This window comes from Myxocyprinus asiaticus, chromosome 19 (assembly GCF_019703515.2).
Source record: "Myxocyprinus asiaticus isolate MX2 ecotype Aquarium Trade chromosome 19, UBuf_Myxa_2, whole genome shotgun sequence".
NCBI classification, from domain to species: domain Eukaryota; kingdom Metazoa; phylum Chordata; class Actinopteri; order Cypriniformes; family Catostomidae; genus Myxocyprinus; species Myxocyprinus asiaticus.
This window is the reverse complement of record NC_059362.1, coordinates 37,627,166-37,649,280: the sequence shown is the minus strand read 5'-3', so window position 1 is coordinate 37,649,280 and position 22,115 is coordinate 37,627,166. Positions and strand designations below refer to the sequence as shown.

The 22,115-nt window shown below is 37.1% G+C and overlaps 2 protein-coding genes across 5 annotated transcripts in view; both read right to left on the bottom strand.

Annotated features, from left to right (window-relative positions):
* LOC127410244 (protein Mpv17) overlaps positions 1-12,103 on the bottom strand; it is a 50,619-nt gene extending 38,516 nt beyond the window's left edge. Inside the window, exons 1-2 of one of the 2 annotated variants that reach the window (XM_051645406.1) lie at positions 11,866-12,103; positions 10,786-10,868 (exon numbers count right to left, since the gene is read on the bottom strand). In XM_051645406.1, the coding sequence (XP_051501366.1) occupies positions 10,786-10,858 (73 nt within the window). In that variant the 5' untranslated portion in view covers positions 10,859-10,868; positions 11,866-12,103. Of the gene's footprint in view, positions 1-10,785; positions 10,869-11,025; positions 11,063-11,865 lie in introns of those variants that run through there. The other variant, XM_051645405.1, reaches the window with a different exon arrangement.
* A 368-nt stretch (positions 12,104-12,471) lies between these two features.
* Positions 12,472-22,115, bottom strand: part of LOC127410054 (uridine-cytidine kinase-like 1) — a 33,423-nt gene continuing 23,779 nt past the window's right edge. For 2 of the 3 annotated variants that reach the window (XM_051645069.1, XM_051645071.1), the window contains exons 8-15: positions 21,787-21,806; positions 20,312-20,410; positions 19,561-19,654; positions 19,276-19,338; positions 18,684-18,806; positions 18,016-18,123; positions 14,540-14,696; positions 12,472-14,386 (exon numbers count right to left, since the gene is read on the bottom strand). In XM_051645069.1, the coding sequence (XP_051501029.1) occupies positions 14,310-14,386; positions 14,540-14,696; positions 18,016-18,123; positions 18,684-18,806; positions 19,276-19,338; positions 19,561-19,654; positions 20,312-20,410; positions 21,787-21,806 (741 nt within the window). In that variant the 3' untranslated portion in view covers positions 12,472-14,309. The remainder of the gene's footprint in view (positions 14,387-14,539; positions 14,697-18,015; positions 18,124-18,683; positions 18,807-19,275; positions 19,339-19,560; positions 19,655-20,311; positions 20,411-21,786; positions 21,807-22,115) is intronic. The other variant, XM_051645070.1, reaches the window with a different exon arrangement.

Genomic DNA, 22,115 nt, shown 5'->3' with positions numbered 1-22,115 from the left:
TATAGAGAAAAAGAAATCATATAATTGGCACTTTAATGTATCCCTTCTGCAAAATCCTGATTTCCAACAAAAGTTAAAGACCAAAATCAATGTTTATATGGAGACCAACTGGTCCTCAGTATCCTCTGTGGGTGTGGCTTGGGAGGCACTTAGAGCGGTTCTTAGGGGTCGGATCATACAGTATGCCTCATTCATTAAAAAATCCAAAGCACGAGAACTTGTGGAGTTGGAAGAGAATATTAAAAGTGCTGAGGCAGAGCTAAAGCGCCGTATGTCAGCTGATGGCCTCAGAGAATTAACCCGATTGAAATATAGATATAATACTATGTTGTCGCGGAAAGTGGAGTTTTCGTTATTCAGGGCAAGACAGTCATACTTTGAGTCGGGTGACAAAACAGGGAAGCTTTTGGCTAGATATATAAAGCAGAGAGAGTCTCTTTCTATCATTCCCTCAGTGAAATCTGCTAGTGGTGAAATTTTTACTTCAGCCATTGATATTAATAATGCCTTTAAAGAATTCTATATTGATCTTTATAGTTCCACGCCTTCGTCTACTGATGAAGATATTAGAAACTTTGCGGAACCATTAGATCTTCCTAAACTGACGATTGAGCAAAAAAACTCTCTTGATTCTGAGATAACCTTGGAGGAGCTTGACGAGGTAATTAAGTCCCTACCTACTAGCAAGGCTCCGGGGTCAGATGGTTTTGCCGCAGAATTTTTTAGATCCTATGCTACAGAACTGGCTCCACTTTTGTTAGAAGTTTATAAGGAATCATTAAAGAAGGGAAAACTTCCTCCAACCATGACACAAGCCTGGATCAGTCTGATTCTTAAAAAGGACAAAGATCCAAGCGAGTGTAAAAGTTACCGTCCAATCTCCCTGATCAAACTAGATGTAAAAATATTGTCAAAAATTTTGGTTAACCGATTAAGTAAAGTTATGACATCTCTTATACATATAGATCAGGTGGGGTTTATTCGGGGCCGCAGCTCTTCTGATCACATCAGGCATCTCATCAATATCATGTGGTCAGTGGCGAATGAACAATCTCCGGTCGCTGCCATCTCACTTGACGCTGAAAAGGCTTTTGATATGGTAGAATGGGATGATCTTTTTAAGATTTTGGAAAAGTATGGGTTCGGGAGAACATTTATTGGTTGGATTAAATTACTTTATAAACACCCTGTAGCAGCGGTACAAACAAATGGGTTAATTTCAGATTATTTTACTCTGAATAGGGGCACTTGGCAGGGTTGCCCTCTTTCCCCATTATTGTTCTGTCTTGCCCTGGAACCATTAGCAGCCGCGATAAGAAAGGAGGAGGATTTTCCAGGGATGACAGCGGGAAGTGTGGCGCATAAGCTTCTACTTTACGCAGATGATATTTTATTATTTGTCTCTGACCCCACTAGATCTATGCCTTGCCTCCACAGAATTATTAATTCCTTTTCCAAATTCTCAGGATACAAAGTCTATTGGTCTAAATCCGAAGCTTTGGCTCTGACAGTGTACTGCCCAGAAACGGCTTTCCAGCTGGGCGCCTTCCAGTGGCCCAAACAGGGCATTAAGTATTTGGGGATTTTATTCCCAGCAAATTTGTCTGATTTAGTTAGAGTTAATTTTTACCCTTTAATAAAAAGGTTTTCGAGCGATGTGGGCAGGTGGACTTCATTACATTTATCGATGATTGGGAAGGTTAATGTTATTAAAATAAATTGTATTCCAAAATTCAACTACCTGCTTCAGTCTCTCCCTGTAGATGTCCCACTCTCTTATTTCAAGCAATTTGATAGCATAGCGAAGTCCTTCATTTGGAATGGTAAGCGCCCCAGGTTAAATTTCAATAAGTTACATAGGCCAATTGACAAAGGTGGGTTAGGCCTACCCAAGATTTTGTTTTATTATTATGCGTTCGGTCTTAGACATTTGGCTCATTGGTCGCTTCCACCTGAGAGAGCCCCTCCCTGGTTTTGTATTGAAAAGGAAGTTTAAATTGCAAAGCCACTGCAAAGCCTTTCAATCAAACTAGCCGGAGAGGTAAAGTCGCACCCCGTTATTTTGCATTTGCACTCGTTATGGACAAAAGCGTCCAGAGTGTTTAATTCAGATATTTATTTAAACACAGCCTCGAGCGTATGGCTGAACCCTAAACTATGTATTAATAAGTCCCCTCTTTGTTGGTCAGATTGGAATGTGAGGGGGGTTAAGGCACTTGGTGACCTGTATGAGGGTGGAGTACTGAGACCTTTTGAAAATTTGGTTCAACATTTTGGCATTCCCAGATCTCAGTTTAGTAAGTATTTACAGCTTCGCCACCTACTCTGCACTGTTTTTGGGAGTGGCACGCACCCCCCTAAAGTGGCAGGTGCTCTGGGAGAGGTGATTGCTGCTTTTGGGAAAGGCCATGAAGCATCAGTGTATTACTCCCTACTAATTCAGAGTCTGGGGGATGGAGCCTTGACTTCTCTCAAGAGAGTATGGGAAAAAGATTTGAATTTGGTATTGGAGGATGGAGTGTGGACTAAGATTCTTAAAAATGTCAAGTCTGTATCTAGAGATGCAAGGGTTCACCTTATGCAATTTATGATTTTTCATAGATTTTATTGGACCCCCTCTAGATTATATAGGCTTGGTCTTAAAGACACACCCACTTGCTGGCGATGCCAGTCAGAAGTTGGAGACACTACCCATGTCTTTTGGGGGTGTGTTAGGATCCAAGAGTTTTGGTTGAGGGTTCAGAGGTATTTGTGTGATGTTTTGAACACTCAGGTTTTGCTCTGTCCCAGACTCTGTATTTTGGGTGATGGGGTGGTCATGCATTTAGGGGATAATCACATAAAACATTGGGTTATGACCAGTCTCATGATTGGCAGGCAAGTAATTTTAAGGGGTTGGAAGTCAAGTGGAGCACCCTTTTTTCGGAGTGGTGTGTGGAAATGGGGAGGGTAGCTGCATTTGAAGAGGCGGTAAGTAGAAGACTGGGGTTTAAGTATTTATTTGCTAAAAAATGGGGCAAATATTTAGTTTTTTTGGGGGGACTCTCGGGGAGGGTATGTGGAGAGTGTAGTTTAGTTTAATCATGTATGTTTATTATTATTTTATTTATTTATATGTGTATGTATGTGTATATATACAGTGGTGTGAAAAAGTGTTTGCCCCCTTCCTGATTTCTTATTTTTTTGCATGTTTGTCACACTTAAATGTTTCAGATCATCAAACAAGTTTAAATATTAGTCAAAGATAACACAAGTAAACACAAAATTCAGTTTTTAAATGAAGGTTGTTATTATTAAGGGAAAAAAAAATCCAAACCTACATGGCCCTGTGTGAAAAAGTGATTGCCCCCTAAACCTAATAACTGGTTGGGCCACCCTTGGCAGCAATAACTGCAATCAAGCGTTTGCGATAACTTGCAATGAGTCTTTTACAGCGCTGTGGAGGAATTTTGGCCCACTCATCTTTGCAGAATTGTTGTAATTCAGCCACATTGGAGGGTTTTCGAGCATGAACTGCCTTTTTAAGGTCATGCCACAGCATCTCAATAGGATTCAGGTCAGGACTTTGACTAGGCCACTCCAAAGTCTTCATTTTGTTTTTCTTCAGCCATTCAGAGGTGGACTTGCTGGTGTGTTTTGGATCATTGTCCTGCTGCAGAACCCAAGTTTGCTTCAGCTTGAGGTCATGAACAGATGGCCGGACATTCTCCTTCAGGATTTTTTGGTAGACAGCAGAATTCATGGTTCCATTTATCACAGCATGTCTTCCAGGTCCTGAAGCAGCAAAACAGCCCCAGACCATCACACTACCACCACATTTTACTGTTGGTATGATGTTCTTTTTCTGAAATGCGGTGTTACATTTACGCCAGATGTAATGGGACACACACCTTCCAAAAAGTTAAACTTTTGTCTCGTCAGTCCACAAAGTATTTTCCCAAAAGTCTTGGGGATCATCAAGATGTTTTCTGGCAAAAATGAGACGAGCCTTAATGTTCTTTTTGCTCAGCAGTGGTTTTCGTCTTGGAACTCTGCCATGCAGGCCATTTTCGCCCAGTCTCTTTCTTATGGTGGAGTCATGAACACTGACCTTAACTGAGGCAAGTGAGGCCTGCAGTTCTTTGGATGTTGTTGTGGGGTCTTTTGTGACCTCTTGGATGAGTCGTCGCTGCGCTCTTGGGGTAATTTTGGTCGGCCGGCCACTCCTGGGAAGGTTCACCACTGTTCCATGTTTTCGCCATTTGTGGATAATGGCTCTCACTGTGGTTCTCTGGAGTCCCAAAGCTTTAGAAATGGCTTTATAACCTTTTCCAGACTGATAGATCTCAATTACTTTCTTTCTCATTTGTTCCTGAATTTCTTTGGATCTCGGCATGATGTCTAGCTTTTGAAGATCTTTTGGTCTACTTCACTTTGTTAGGCAGGTCCTATTTAAGTGATTTCTTGATTGAGAACAGGTGTGTCAGTAATCAGGCCTGGGTGTGGCTAGAGAAATTGAACTCAGGTGTGATAAACCACAGTTAAGTTATGTTTTAACAGGTGGGGCAAACACTTTTTCACACAGGGCCATGTAGGTTTGGATTTTGTTTTCCCTTAATAATAACAACCTTCATTTAAAAACTGCATTTTGTGTTTACTTGTGTTATCTTTGACTAATATTTAAACTTGTTTGATGATCTGAAACATTTAAGTGCGACAAACATGCAAAAAAATAAGAAATCAGGAAGGGGGCAAACACTTTTTCACACCACTGTATAATATATATATATATATATATATATATATATATATATATATTATTTTATGTATGTGGATGTGTATGTATGTATGTATGTATATATATGTGTATATATGTATGTATGTATATGTGTACATATTTTTTTTTTTTTTTTTGGATTGTGTGTTGTTATGTGGGACCACAGGGGTGTTCGTTAGGGGTCAGGGTGGGATTGTATTAGTAGGGTTTAAATGTAAAATGTTGATTCTTTATATAAGTGTTGCATTTTCTACTGTCATATACATATGAATCAATAAAAATGTTAATTACAAAAATACATTGTTTTGTATGTATTTAATGTTAGTACATAGCAGTTAAGGCCACCTAATATAAAGTGTGACCCAATGTAAATTTGTCTTCATATGTAAATCTGGTTTGATCTTCATCTAAGTTTCAATAATAAACAAACACAATCTGTTTTAACCAATAACACACAAAGGTGTAGGTTGGAAAATGTATATGAACCCCTAAGCTAATGAGCTACTTTGATTTTTGACTTTTGATTGAAAAGAAAAACCAGCTAATTCCAAAAGATTCACATATTTTTTCTTGCCACTGTACTTGTCTGAAGGAAATTCACATGACAATGCTTAATGTCGAGCCCTGTACTTATCGGTATTGTAGTACTGGTAACAGTGATTAGGCTACTTTTGGAAGTAGATTATATTGGGGCTTATTTTTCCATTATTTAAGCAGACCATTATATATATATATATATATATATATATATATATATATATATATATATATATATATATATATATATATATATATATATATATATGTATAGCCACCATATCGGTTATCAGACAACATTAAAATAATTATCAGTATCAGTAAAAATTTCTTTATCAGTGTTTGCCTAATAAAAACACAGCTTTTCAACAATTTTTCTACATCAATACACCGTGATCTCTAAATATGGGCAGTGTTTTTCCTCTCTCATCTGTCATACATTATGTTTCACCTTGACTCACTAAATTGTAGGATCCTTAAAAATACATCAGAAACCAAATACAGAACTACCAATGAGAAGTAATCGAGCTACACATAAAAAAAAATGCAACTGCTTTTAAATTTAGAAGACAGCTGCTTCCTCACACTTGCCTAAATATCATAGTTTACAAAGGACATTCTACCTTAATGACAGAGCCCGGCGAGGCAAGGTATCCCTGTTTAGGTGACCTAACCTTTTCATAAAATGTCATGGAAGGACTAATAATCCAGTATAACAGACTGAAAAGAGCCGGAAACCTTTGCCATGCTTTTACTGGGTCATCTTATCAAAAACAGCAGTGTCTTATTGATCATGGTGGGCAGAGGCAATCAGACAGGGGGGCTGAGGCAGAGTGAGAGGTAACAGCATGTTGTAGGGTGATAATAAACACTTGTGCTTTCCACTTCTTGGTTTCATTTGACATTAACGGATTTCGAAGCGCCTGAGAGTAAACTCTTAAAAGATCTGTTAAGAACAGCCTTTCTCGATTGATCCCATTTACATTTACTGTTATATTTGGTCCTAAACCTACAAATAACCCTGACGTAGTCTTTAGTTTAAAGGGGGTCATGTTATAAATTTTTTATTATTCATTTTTCCCCTGAAGTCAACTTATAATGTTAGTAAAGATCTTTGTGCCAAAAACACTCATAATTACATTTTTTATGACCACTTTCCTCCCCTCTTTGACACTTAAAATTAAATGTTTCGGTTTTTGCCCCCTTTGCATGTGAATAGTTCTTTTCCCTGCTATCACACAAGCTGCGTGTCCAATATTCTATAGTTTTTAACTAACCCATCCTTCAAAAACAGCCTCTTTGTAAAGCCTGAATCACCATTGTAACAAAATATTAAAACAATCCACTCTAAAATTTGACACATAAGTGGTTAAAATCAGACCTTGAAAATGATCAGGATCCTTGAAGAAAAAAAAAAAAAAAAACTTCAGCAACTGTCTTCTAAAGTTGGAATCCTTCAGAAGGATATACAGGGCAGCAGGTGCTATAAACAGCACAAGGTTTGACAAATAATCACATATTTTGCAGTTTTCCCAGTTTTTAGGAAGAAGTGCATCCATCTGGCATCATAGACGTGTAAACATGGACATGCTGATTTGCTGATACATCCACACTCGCTGTGCACTTTATTAGGAACACTATGGTCCTAATAAAGTGCCTGGCGTGGTCTTCTGCAGTTGTAGCCCATCCAAAAAGATTCAATGTTTTGTGCATTCTAAGATGCTATTCTGCTCAATACAATTGTACAGAGTGGTTATCTGAGTTACTGTAGCCTTTCTGTCAGCTCAAACCAGTCTGGCCATTCTCTCATCAACAAGGCATTTCCTTCTGCAGAGCAGCCACTCACTGGATGTTTTTTTGTTTTTGGCACCATTCAGAGTAAAATCTAGAGGCTGTTGTGCATTAAAATCCCAGGAGATCAGCCGTTACAGAAATACTCAAACCAGCCCATCTGGCACCAACAATCATGCCACAATCGAAATCACTGAGATCACATTTTTTCCCCATTCTGATGGTTGACGTGAACATCAACTGAAACTCCTGCATGATTTTATACATTGCACTGCTGCAATCTCATGAGTAGGTAGGTGTAGGTGTTCTCTGTGAGACATCACTAAGTTGAGGAAGTTTAGCATTTTTGCAGCTTAGTTTCACAAAATGCTCTTTATGGACAGGGAGGAAGTTTGAGTTCTGAAAGTTACAGTATGTTTTCATAGTATATCAAGCTGTTTTTATTTCAAAAGAAAGAAATTTGGATTCTTCCCTACATGACCACTTAAAAAGAATTGTACTGGCTGGTCTGTCCATGCATTTGCAATACATGCCTACTGAGGCTTTCAAGCTTGAAAAAAGGATGCAAAAGCACCATGCATTATTTTTGGGTGAACTTATGCCTTTAAAGTATGTTCCAGGCCTCTGATTACAGTGAAAAATAAAACAGCTATTTCAGTAAGCAGACATTTATTTGATCAAAGACTACAATCCCATCCATAAACATGTTTGTCATTATGCTGTGCCAAATAAAATGCAATTTACCACACACTCAGGTGCAATCTGCCCAGTTTCTCGTGCCAACAGGCGTATGGGACTCAGCTATGCTTAATGCATCTCGTAAGCCCACTGTTCCTTCACAAATATGCTGATGTCAGCACAACACTTACCACTGTCTGTCCTTGAAGGAGTGTCTCTGGGGAAGAACAGCCCTGATTGACGCAGCTTGTGCTTAGTGAAATTATCTGTGATCAATTTGGCAGGAATCTATCCGCTGCCTGCACATTCCCCACCACAGGCACCAGCATCAGGCTACGGCAAGCCTAGCCATTTAGCTGATGAAACAGTAAACACATTCATTCCCCATTCATTCAGATTTGCCCTCTCTGAATGACACTGATTTTTTTTTCTACATTTAGAACAGATTACGGGGGTTAATACATCACTAATGACTTGAAAAACGAAATGTAATGGCTTCATCCCCTCCATTCATTCATTTATTCATTCATTCATTAATCTCTTCCTCTTCATTTATGTACCTGTTATAAATAAATCAATTTATCACATCAATCAATTGCATCAGTTAAAAGTGAAGTGTATAACTTCTGTTACATGACATTTACCAGACATTTTCATCCAAAGCGACAAACAGTGCATTCAAGGTATACATTTTATTAATATGTGCTCCCTGGGAATCAATCGAACCCACAAACTTAGCACTCTAGCGCCAAATTCTTCTTATAGCCATCTCTGCATATTCAACTTGGATAGGAGAAAATATTTTATCATTGGAAAAATTACACACCTCACTGAAGTTTTACCACCTTACCTGAGAATGCCAGGTTTTATTGCATTTGATTTATTTGAAGGCAAGATCACATCCTCTGATCTGGGAATAAGCGCTGTGGACCACACAACTGAGTGAACATCCCGTTATTATTTAATTTTGAAATGACCCTGCTTTCCTCTAGTTTAAAGCGTCTTGCTGTCTAATATTAAAGCTATACCCATTGGGCTAAAGTTTCTATAAATATTAAAGCCCTCTCCCTGATGTGGAAAACAATGGTGATGAATCATAGCTCATGTCTGTAATCTTGATTACATAAACTTGCATCCTCAACGGCTCAGGCGGATGAAGCCACTGGTGATTTTGAGCATTTTGGCCAAGTTATCACTGCCAGTCCAGCCAACTGTGAGCTTAAGCACTAATTAATCCTAATGCTACAGTTTGAATTATTCATAACATGCCAAATCGCTTGTTTTGGCATGCTCACTGATTTACAATACATGTGCACAGAATCACTAATTTACTCATTTTGTTAAATAGGGTGAAGAGGATTCTGTCAAACAGATCTGATTATTCTCGCTGCACAGTAATCACGCATGAAATTAAATCCTGAAAATGAAGTGAGCTCTTCTTATCTGTTTTCTAAAAAAAAAATCTGTAGGTGCATAATAAAAGATTACAATTTTTGTATTTAACATTGAATACCATCAGCTGAGTTACATAACAGTAAAATAGTGTTTTAAATTACCAAAAACATTACAAACATAAAGTATGTTCAAAAATTATAACTAAATGTTCAATCTCAGCAACCATATTTTATTTACTGTAAAGCTGGAATATCAAATCATGCCAAATATGACAAAAAAGTAAGACAGACAGAAGGCTTCATGAGGTAAAATTTTGCATTCTTGATAGTCCTCTTAATCTAGACATCATATGTGTATGGACATCAAAGAAAGAAAGTCTTCAGAGGAACAACCAGACTTTTACCATTTACAGTAACAAGATGCCAAAATCCTGTTTTGTGCTCCCATCTCCTGGCAGAATGTTGTAAATGCAGCATATTAAAAATTATTTTTTGAAACACCTGACTAGAATTTTACAAACAAGTAATAAAAACATGATAATGTGAGCATTGTGTGTATTCTCTAGTTTCATTGAAAAAAATAATAATAATTAACTAACATTTAAAAACACAGCAGCTAAAGGGATAGTTTACCCAAAAATGAAAATTCCCTCATTTTTAATTCACCCTCATGACATCCCAGATGTGTATGACTTTCTTTCTTCTGCTAAACACAAATGCAGATTTTTAGAACAATATTTGAGCTCTGTAGTCATAATGCAAGTGAACAGTGGCCAGAACTCTGAAGCTACAAAAAGCACATAAAGGCAGCATAAAAGCAATCAAAATGACTCCAGTGTTTTAATCCATGTCTTCAGAAGTGGTTTGATAGGTGTGAGTTAGAAACTGTTGTTTATTATAAATCTCCACTTTTACTTCCACATTGTTCTTTTGTTTTTTGACTATGCACATTCTTTGTGCATATCACCACCTACTGGCAGGGAGGAGAATTTATAGTAAAAAATGACTTAAATATTGATCTCTTTCTCACCCACACCTATCCTATCGCTTCTGAAGATATGGATTTAACCACTGGAGTCATATGGATCACTTTTATAATGCCTTTATATTTGGACCTTTAAAATATTGGTACTTGCATTGTATGGACCTACAAAGCTGAGGTATTCTTCTAAAAATCTTGTTTGTGTTCTACAGAAGAAAGAAAGTCATACACATCTGGGATGGCATCAGGGTGAGTAAATGATGAGAGAATTTTCATTTTTGGGTGAACTATCCCTTTAACAAAAACCTCCATCTTGAAATAGACTTTCCTCCTTTTAATCTGTACACCTACCCTGACAAACCCACAGTGGCAAAGTTCAAGCAAACAGCTAAGCAGATTGTTACAACATAGAGCTTTCGATTCTTTATACGACTGATCTATTATTGACGTGTACAATCTTGCTGTTTAAGAGAGATTCCACTAACAGGACAGGTCAATATTTACTCAATATTCTCTGGAGATTGAGTTGACCCAAAGGGAATAAGGATCAACAACTACCTGTATAGGCCTTTCTGAAAAAAAACATTTTTAAAATAAGAATGCTGAAGAAAAGATAGAGAGCTTGTAGGACATGGGATAGCTCTTACCAGCAGTTACAATCTGCACTGTCCATGGATGTTTGGCCATCAGCGCCTGATAAGATCTCAAAAGGACCGCCATGAAACAAAATCTAAAACAAACAACAGACCACTTCTATTAATGCACTGCAAATTGATATGAAGACACAATGACTGACAACTTGCCCAATATAACTTATGCAATAAAAATAAAGGCCTAGTTGGGAAGAATTGGTAATATAGTCTTGTTGAATATTAGTTCAAACTTACATAAAATTAACCTTACTTATATATTGCATTAAAATAACAAATATCTTGAATATGATGACAAGGCCATGCAGATGTACAAAGACAAGCTCTTAATGGTGAAGTATCTTATGACTGTTTTGCAACAGGTTTCCCGAACACTCCCCCCGTCTCCCATTGGTCGCACAAACAGAGAGCCCCACCCAAACTCACATCATTGGTTGGGCCAATGCTGCTGTGTTGTGCAATATTTCCGTTGCTGCACGTTTACACTTTTCTTATGAATTCAACCTGCGAATATCGTACTTACAATTGTCTCTGTCTGCACATTACGAACGCATTTTTTAACATCGGGGGGAAAACTACACATCACTTTGTAGAATAAGTAAACTGTCTGTCTTGAGTTTATTTCCAACCCTCCTCAAACACACATTCCAGTAAATCTCAAGTAAACCCGGGGACCTTGATAAGATTTAAGCATACTTGATTTGGAACTAAACTCTGCAGATATGAACAAAATATCCACTAAAGCATCCCTGAACTTAAAAGTCCAGTTGCATCCAACAAGGTGATGAGGGTCTTGCGCTCGTGCAGTGCGCGTGCCACACAAATCTTCTTTAATGGCATAACTTACGTTTTTCACAATCGGATAAGGGCTATGTTGTTCTATTTTTATTTACAGTACCTACATATAACACTAATATCCTGATGAGCGATACAGACAAAATTGTACCCGACTTTTATAAATGTACGCAGCCTAGTTTCCAATCCTAAGCAACATGCATTAAAACAACTGTGACACTTGCAGGCAGGCATACAGTTTTAAACAGCACAACGTATGCTGAGTTAGACGTGTTGTCCTACCTTTGTTAAAAGAGGATTGCTTTGCAGAAATAAAGCGAGAAACCAATGAGACCAAAGTCAAAACAAGAAAGAAATTGACTTTAAAAGACGTGGCTGAAGTTTAAGTGCACTGAACGCACTCATTCAGTCTCGCATCTACCAGGACAGCCTGATAACTGCTTGAAATGATCGATTTTACCCTAAAGTCTGGAATAAAATGTTATGCTTAAGAAAGAGTAGTGTGAAGCAAACAAATAAATACTTTTTCAAAATAAAAGCCCCAAATGAAAATTACTGCTCTCGAATTTAGAGAACGCAGTCCATTTGACTAAAAAAAAAAGTTTTATTAAAATAGATACTTGATAAAATTACAGACTTTGACTTCTACAAAGACTATTTTTAAAGACTTGAACAAAGAGTACCAGGGTTTTATTTGAAAAGTAAAGAGTAAACTTTTATTAAATTTTTTTTTACAAAGGGGTAGTGATATAAAAATAAAAGTTCTGTGAAGAGGTCAGAGCTGTGCTTTATCATGAATAAAGCACGGCTGTTGACCAATCAGCATCCAGGAACCGTAACGCCATAATTTTTTTATTTCGGCAACATTACTAGAAGAATTCTGACAGATTTATGCACAAGATATTTTATTGCGCTTTTTATAGCCCCAAACTATTCAACATACATTGAATGACTTGCAGCACTGGAGGTCATTATGAAGCTTGTTATAAACAGATAAACCAGAACAATCATTAACTTGGACAAAATAACAACAGTATATATATCTTGAGCATTTGAGAGAGAGAGAGAGAGAGAGAGAGAGAAAAAAAAAGATTCCTTACTTATTTTTATTTATTTTACAATGTAGTAAAGTTTGAAAAGGATCCATTACTGAGATTTGATTATGCTTTATTCAAAATAACACATAACCAGTCCATAATCACTGCACACAGAACAATGAGCAGTTCCATTTAGAACACAAACACACAAAGAAATATAATTTACATGGAGGATCCTGAGGCAAAGATATATATTCCAATATTACATTTAACAAAATGAGACCAAATCGACATCCATATTTAATTAAATTTCATTGCAAGAATGTGCAACACACCCCTTTAGGTGAAAGTGTGATCAAATACTACTACTTGTTCACATAACATGTAAGTGCATCAAAGTTTGCTGGATGTGCATATTGGCACTATTCTTATACTCCTATCAGGCTTTACAAAAGAAAGAAACAGCACTATTTGCATTAGATGACATGTAACTGAAAGAAATGCTCATTTGGTTCAAATTGCTGCTTACAAACCTCCAAAACATTCTCTAATATTTATGCCTATCCTTTTGCCTTTGAAAATTGGTCTAAACCTCTAATTAAATCAGACTTGGCAAGAAAACTAGTGAGAAATAAATATGCATTATCTACACTTTAAAATTCAAGTATATAACCTGGAAAATGGCTGCAATGTAGAATAAACTATAAACCTGATTTTGTTCCCCTCTGTGGCACCATAATGCATACTAAAACCAATGAAGGGAGGAAAATATTTTTGCTTTGGACTTGAGATTTTACTCTGAACAAAAGTCTCTTTTCAATATTTAATTCCCATATTTTCACATACACATACACTAACGAATAGAAACTTAATGTGTCACTTAACATGTAATAGCCATCAATACATCAATCAACTGGAAAAAATCCAAAGTAAATGTATATTAAACAGTACATGTATCATTTATGAGCAATTGCTGTCCTAGAGAATTGCAGCATTGCAGTAAACACTGATGCCGGCATGTGCAACCCAAATCTTACAATTTCCTGTTTGTGCATGGGCTACTATCAAGCTAGTAACATTTATGCCTATTCTATAGTAAAGCTGCATTATTATAAACAAGCTAAAATAAACCCTAAAATGCAAGCACATGGAAATGTGCATCTTATCCTGCACAGGACAAATGCACATTTAGGGCATATATGCTATATGAAGTCATTTAGACATGAAATCAGTTAATAAACATTGGCAAATACAGTTTGTGCTGTTTGCAATCGCATACTAAAATAATATATACTGCATTCTACACAGCATATAAACTATATACTCATACTATTGAACAAAATAGTACAAGTAGTTTGGTCCTATACCATTCCAAATATACCCACAAGAAAATGGTGGAGTGTCCCATTAGCATTCCACTCCATCATTACCTAGTTCAAGTAGTAATGTGATCTAAAAAAAATGCGGTTATTATTTCAACTTAACACTAGCATTGCTCTCTGGTCATAAGGGCACTTCTAGGAAAGTTAAAGAACAATAATCTCCGCTTGTTTGAGGGGCAGATCATGCTTCGACGTAAGTCTAAATCTTACGCTTATATCGGACAGGTCAATGGGTCCACAATCAGATGATTGTGGTGCTTAAATGTTCCCTTTTCTGAAGAATGCAAACACACAGTCGCAATGATATTCAGTAGTCCATTCCGTCATCACTTTCATACCAGTCTGATGGAGCATCAGTCCCAAAGTAACGGTCCCCAAAATTACCTGCAAAATAATAGGTTAACAATAGGATTACGATGTTGTATGTCCATTACAGAACTACATGTTCTGCAGTTCATTACAGAACATTCATTATAGAACATTGGGTTAGGTTAAGGTTTTTTTTCCTTAATTTTTTTGTAATCAACGAGCTCTTACCAATTCCTGGAATGATGTGAAACTCATCGTTGACATTCTTGTCCACAGCAGTGGTGATAATGCGTACTTTAGGGAAGGCATATGCCACAGAGTGGACACCCATCTCAGCCATGAGTAAAGATAGCAGGAATATCTTGTCCTCCTGGACATCATGATCCTGAAACAGATGAGTTTTTAAATTATGCAGATTTAAAATTTACCAAGGTTAAGATAGTTCTGAGCACTAACTGTTTTGTGAACTAATGTTCTGAAAATGCATCTCAGGTCCAACAGTAAGCAAAACAACTAAAAACATACTGTGTATATTTGAGCTAAAAAGGTGTCAAACCTACTGTATGAGATGAGGAAATTAGAAAAAGTAATGTATATTACCACAATGAGAAATATCACCAAATGTAAAACATTTATACACCCCTCTGTGGTCAACTTGATAACAGATAATATTGAACAAAGACCAACAGATCTTAGCAAACTTTCAAAAACCAGTTTATGACATCCTAAATGAACTTTGCTCCCAGCAAAAAAGGCCAGGTTTGTTTGTGTTTATACAAGAGAGAGGTCAAAGATCATGAAGCAAAGAGCTTAGCTGTGTCTGAAATCGCCCCCTATCTACTATATAGTGCACTATTTCGGGTGTTTTGGCCATTTTGTAGTAGTGTCCGAATTAGGGTTGCCACGGTGTTACCGGTTTTACGCGATACAATGGACAACAATGGTGTGAAATTTTATACCAGTTAAAGGGAGAAACATTATAACTTCCAATATCAATAAAATAGCCTAACGAACAGAACAACCTTAAATAAAGAATAGTTGCCTAATGAAGAGTTTGCGACCCATGATAAATTAACCTAAACAACGCATTGAAAGCCAGATGTTCTTTACCAATGTATCAAATTACACAGGCAGCAAAGTACACGCACTGACAGAAGAAGATTAATTACAGATAGCGAATATAATGTGCATGGTGGGTAACTGTAAGACGTCTCGGATTTGGAATGACACAAGAAATGCTGTTTGACACACAGAAACACGCTTGAAGAAACACAATTTATTATATTTTCAAGAACAGATGACAGAAAAGCCGTCTATGCGCATGTCTGATGCGCTGTTTGTTCGGAGGTGTGCAGTCTCGTGTAAAGGGTTCTCACTCCTTCTTTGTTTCAGTCTTCTGAACATTTTTTTGCAAGAAGAGTATCGTCTGTGAGATTGCTACAAATGACCTCAGACCATCTCAGCTCAGGAGGTGCTCTGAATTCAGTTCGCTTTATTTCCACAGAGCAGTTCGTTGTGAGTGCAATATACATCTGTGATTAAAATATAAAATAATACAAAAACACGTTCACCTCGAACCATGATTTATATTTCAGTGATTATTATCATTATAATTATTATGTTTACATTTATAATTGTTTTTAGATCTTAATTTGTATCAGTATTTTTCGCCTGTTGTCATAGACAGATACTTGCATGACGGTACTTTTTTTTTTTGACCACTTCTTTATTTTAATTGCTCTTTCGTTTCGTTTGGAGTGCAATTTGAATTTAGAAATGTCTTGGTTTAAGTTTTTTAAAGAAATTAATTTTCAATGGAAATTCACTAAAGCAAGAATATTCACTGATTCCTCTGCCAGGGGGTTGACCATGCAACTGGATATTGTGATATATATCTTTTTTTTATAAAAAATATTGTGAACATATTTCTCGCATATCACCCAGCCCTAGGAGAGAACAAAAAAAATGTATTCACACACATTCGAAGTCATTACCCTTCTGAAGCAGCTAAACTGGGTCCTGGGATGAAAGGTAATAAAACACCAACATTAAACCCACAACAACCCACAATAAGTGTATTTGCCTGGACAACGAAATACCCGACCGGTAGCCCATAATGAAGAGAATGCACAGATGAAGTAGGTTCGTTGCCAAAGAGATGTTGCCCTTCACAACTGTTGAAAAGCCATCTTGCAAAAAGTTGAACAACACACATTTTAATTGCACTTGAATTTAATTTCTTGTTTAAATAAATAAATAAAAATGTTCAAAGTTTGAAATAAAGCTGCCTTGCGTTACTGTGTAGGCTATTGCTTAACGAAAATTACCCCATAGTACCACTTAGCGTCCAACCAGTGGTAATACCGGTGTTTGTCGATTTGAACGTGAACACCGCACCGGTGTGAAAATTATGATATCATGGCACGTCTAGTCCGAATTCTGAGTGAGCAACTCGTTCCCTAAATTTGTTCACTCCTTCTTACCCACAATGCACTCTGATTTCAAGTGTAATTCCGACGTATACTCGACGAGTTTATTGCCCATAATCCACCACGGGGAGGACTGACGAGCTGGGAGAGGCAGCGTGTGCAGGACAGAGCAAGCGAGAGATGCCTCCTTAATTTCAGCAATGTTTCATTTCATGCTGACTGTATAGTTTTACTCTAACCAATCATTACTTAATTAAAATAACATCATAAAATATAGTGAGCCAAAATCACAAAATACATCTAAAAATGTATGATTTATTTATAAAGATGAGCTTATTGTTGAGTTTTATTTTGCCATCAAGCTGAAGAATTCTTTCTTCACTAAATAATTTACTGAGGTGATATTATTGTAACTCAGGAGACTGCACACAGTGAAAATGATAATTTTATGGATGATTCAAATGTTCAATTATAACATGTAGGTTATGATAGTGCTGTTTTATGGTCGCATGAGGGTGCTATGCACACGTGGTTGTCTCATATAATACGCTGCCCAGCTTAGATTGGAGTTTTAAGAAACTAAAACAGAATAAATACAATAATGTATGCTTGTTAAAATGTGCTTTGTTGTTGGCAGTTTTTATTAAATAATTATGAACATAAATATAAAAAATGACTGAATGACTGAACAGAATGAAGATTTATTGTATTAATATACCATTTAAGAAGTATTTTTAGCATCATTTTTTTTTTTTTTAATGCAAAGTACATTTAATATAAAAGTACATATGTGAAGTTGTTTCACTGTATATGTCAGTGTCCGAATTCACTCATTCAATGTGTTCACCACTTGCTAAGATAGTGCACTTACTGCCATTCACTATTTAGGAAATAGTGCATGAGTGAACGATTTCTGACACAGCACTTGTGTGGGATTTCCATGGAAACAGTTTAGAGATCAGAGTACTAAGATGTAGTTCTTAATGCAGAAGTTGACATTTATCTTTCACTTATTTAGGAATCAGCATCTTTAATGTTATCTGTCATGCCTTTATATTTCACCATGTGCAAGACAAAGCTTCTTGATTTGAGGATATATTCAGAGTGAATAACAGGACTTTAGAAAGCCATAAACTTAATTGGCTGACACTGATAATCAACTCCAAAAGGGAATTTCAAAATGTTCATTATTCCTGTGCATTTGGGGAAAACTCTGAAATATGCATAAAAGAGAAAAAAGCAACTACAACCTTTTTGTGCACAATCATGACTTACAAGTAAGACTCTGACAGCCATGAGCGCTGCCGCCCCTGTTGACACGGTGCTGTCCATCAGTATAACATAGTCCTCACTGATGTCCTTGGGCAGACGCAGGTAATGGAGCTGAGGAGGAAATTAAGACCCGTAATTTAGGCACCACTCTAAACACAGACATGCAAAATAGCTGAAGACTTCCAACCATTTGAGAGTAGTTTTTTGCCAAGACTTCATCCTAACTTCAAAAAAGGAGGACTTAAAAAGACAACAACTTAAATTGCAACTAACCATATAATTAGCATCATTTTCTATTACTTTTGTACACAAAATCTTTATGGTACTGTGTTGGGTCGCCCTTTTCATGTCCAATGTAAAATCTGGGTCCTGAAGCAAAACCATTTAAGAACCACTGCAGTAGTGTACCAAATGCAATGTAGTGCACAGCTAGAGGGAGCTGTAAACCATACGTTTGCAATAAATACCCGCAACCTGAGATAAGTCACAGAGCTTACAAGTTTATCACAAATATAATGACACAAACTATACGTTAAGTAAGAACAGTCTTTGATGCCAAGTCTGACAAACCACAGCGGTGAAACAGACCATGACCTGGACAATAGGCCACTAAAGGCTGAGAACGCAAGGACACAATAACACAGACAGCTTTCATAGACTTCAAGTCATACCTCAGGCTCTCCTGTGTCATGATTGGTCTGAATGAGGATCTTTCCGAGTCGAATGTCCTTACAAACAGCCATCAAGGCTTGTTCCATAGTCTCTCCTGCCCGTAGAATGGACACACCAGTGATCTATCAAACAAACACACACAAGAAAGCAAACATGGCTACACGTCCATACAAAAGGTACAAATTCAAAGAAAGGAAACAGCCAGAGAGATACTACAAAGATGTTTCCTGACCATAAAAGTATGCAAGCTTTTGGTAATAGTATTTCCATAGTTTAAGCAACCAAAAGAACACTAGATTCTAGACAACTAGATTTTTTCCATTTTCTTAAGAAAATGGGAGTGGTTCATGCCCACGCAAGATTTCGTAACACAAACGTGTTGTGCACCAAAGTTTCATACTTAAAATTAGGTGTTTGTTTAAAACCCTAAACCTAAATATGAGCAATAGTAATAGTGATGCTTGCCATCGAATACTGCCAATAATGGTGCTTGCCACCACTTAATATTGACTTAATTTCCCCCAGGTAATATCTCAGCAATTTCTTTCCCTGAAGCATGTACTCAACAGTTTAATCTTAAAATAAACAAACCCTCTTTCCGCTGAGCCTCTTCCCTTCATATATAGTTCCTTGTGGAGTTTCAACAGACACTGGCTGAGGTGAGAAAAGGAAACAAGTGTAAGTGTATAGATAAAATGGAAAAGGATTAAAGGCTAAAAATACATAAACAAGAGCCATCATCTCCAATAAAGACTTAATTCACACCATAAAACCATAAACACTGCCTGACATTTGTGTGCATCACTGATCAACATCCAAAGCTCCTAACACCAGGTTTAAAAGTTTGTAGTTGGTCAATAATGATGGTCCACTCACCTTCAGAGGCAGAAAGGACAGGGCGTGCTCTATGAGAAGCCTCATTAATCTCTTTGAATAGAAAATAAATTCATCTCGACTGGTTTCTTTATTCCTGGAGGCACAGGGTCATACAATTAATAGTATAGTTCAGCAATGATATGCATTTTAATTTAATTTACCTAATTTTATGTGAGCCACTACAAAACTTAAACTGTAGTTGGCTTGCACAATCTCAGGAGTCTCAGGAATTCTAATTATTAATTAAACCTATAGCAACTGTTTTTATCCAAAGTGACTAACAGTGAGTACACTAACTGCAAGGACCATTCTGCTGGATTAATATTAGGTTAAGTGTTTTGCTCAAGGGCACAATGGTTCATTGATTGTACCTTGCAGAATTTGAACCTACAACCTGTCGGTCACCATTTCAAATCTTTAACCACTAGGCTACACCACCCTTATTCTCGCAGGTGTTGTGACACAGTCCTTAGGGCTTAGCTGATTACCCCAAGGTTGTAGGTTTGAATCCCACACAGAGTGATCCAAGTTGTAAACTTGGCTCTTTGCATTGGGCTAGTGTGGTGTAGTGCATCAGGCCCTAGTCTGGTAACTGGAAGTTTGTTGGATCAATTCCCACAAAAAAACGAGGAAATTATTACCACATTACATGAAAGTCGTAAAAAAATAACTCCTACCAGCCCTGGTCGAATGCCGATAAATAAAGATTCTATTCTACTGATTCGACATAAATGAGTGTTTGAGGTCGTACCTGATAATAGTGTGCAACCCTCGGACTTGTGGGGTGCTCTCCATGACGCTCAGGGTCTTGGGCAGAGGTTGGCCCTGATGAGCCGATGCCAAGGCAGATCTATATAGCACAGGGTTTGAGATTTAAACTTTCTTGCCCAACAGCTAATGAGCAAGTATCACACATCATTTTGTTGTTTCAGGAAAAGAGACAAATACAACAATATTTGACTATTTTCCCCATACTGGTATGGTTTGAAAAAGTGATGTGAGCTTGAAGTGTTATGGTAGCAGGTCAAGAGTTAAGGCCTGTTCACTTTCGAGTCCAAACATTTGGAATTAATACATTTTAAAACGAAAAAATGTGGGGATGCACATGTTTACATTTCACCTAGGCTATATGAAATAAGGTATAAACTTTTTAGCTGTGTCTGCAAACTACATTCTAGAAATGACTTAGAGGAACTATGACCAACATTTTCTATGTCAATCGTTATAGTGCAAAAACATAATTAGCCATTTGTGTCAATTTGTGCTTCAGAATTTGTGTGAACAGGCCTTTAAATTGGGAAGACGACAGGAGAGAGACAGAGTGGCTTGCCAACAACAAAGATCTGATGTACAAGCACTAAAGAGTGAAATAATCGGTTACAAAACAAACATGATGGGATAGGACGAACTCAACAGTTGTATTCATTCAATTAATTTCAATTACAGATTTGTGTAAATTTGACTTAAAACCAAGTAAGCACTGAGCATGTACAACCGACATACTGTAATCACTTAATGATTCAAAGAAGTGTGAAGTGTGTAATTTTTATGTTAAAGTTAAAATACTTTCTCCTATCCCAGTTTAATATGCACAGACAAACTATAAGCTAACGTAAGTTAATTCCCCCCCAAAATTTAAACATTGTGGCACTTTCAAAACATTGCTCAGTTTATTTGAACATCCCGACCAGCCTGACACATCAACAATGGCTTGACCAATGGTGTGAAATTGGGGCAGGACTACCTGTTTATGACCAATGGCAGATGGAGGAAGTGTTTGGGAAACCTTTTAGAAACAGTCATTATTTTCACAATTCTGTTTAGAGACTCTAGGGGTGCAGAAATTACACACTTCACCTTTAAAAGATTTGAGTCATTGAAGTGATTCAGCCGCAAAGGTTTTCCTTATTGCGGATACGAGCATTAGCAAACCTCTTCACAGAATCCCATGCCCATACAGAAGAGGATCTTAGACTGACAAGGTGAATGTTAATTGACCGTACAGAACAAGAAGAAAATGAGTTAAACATTCACAAGCTTAAATTTTTTTTTTAATGCAAAAATAATATAAAAAGCACCTCATTATTGAATGAACATAACATCTCTTAATAAAGTGAGGAAGGATTTCAAAGGATGGATCCAAGAAAATAAAATCTAAATAAAGAAAAATGATAGAGCTTGAAGAAAACAAAGAAAGAGAGAGAGGATGCAAGAGTTTATCCTCACATATCCCAGCGGAGTTTCCTCTGAAGAAGCGAATAAATATTCATTGGGAGACAATGATGACAAGACAGAGAAAAGAGAAAGGGGGGAGAAGAGAACACGACCTGATTAAAGTCTATACGGAACAGACTGGCACAGCACATGTGAGCTCAGGTTTGGGTGATGTCAATGGTTTTCAACTTTTTTCAGTTTGTTCAGTTTGAGGTGCTGCATGCCTGAATATAATATGATAAAAAGACAATAGAAGTTGGCTCAATGTAACTATACTTTAAGAATGTACATTACAGACTGGTTTCCTAGGCTTCACAGAACCTGAAGAGAAGTGCAAAACC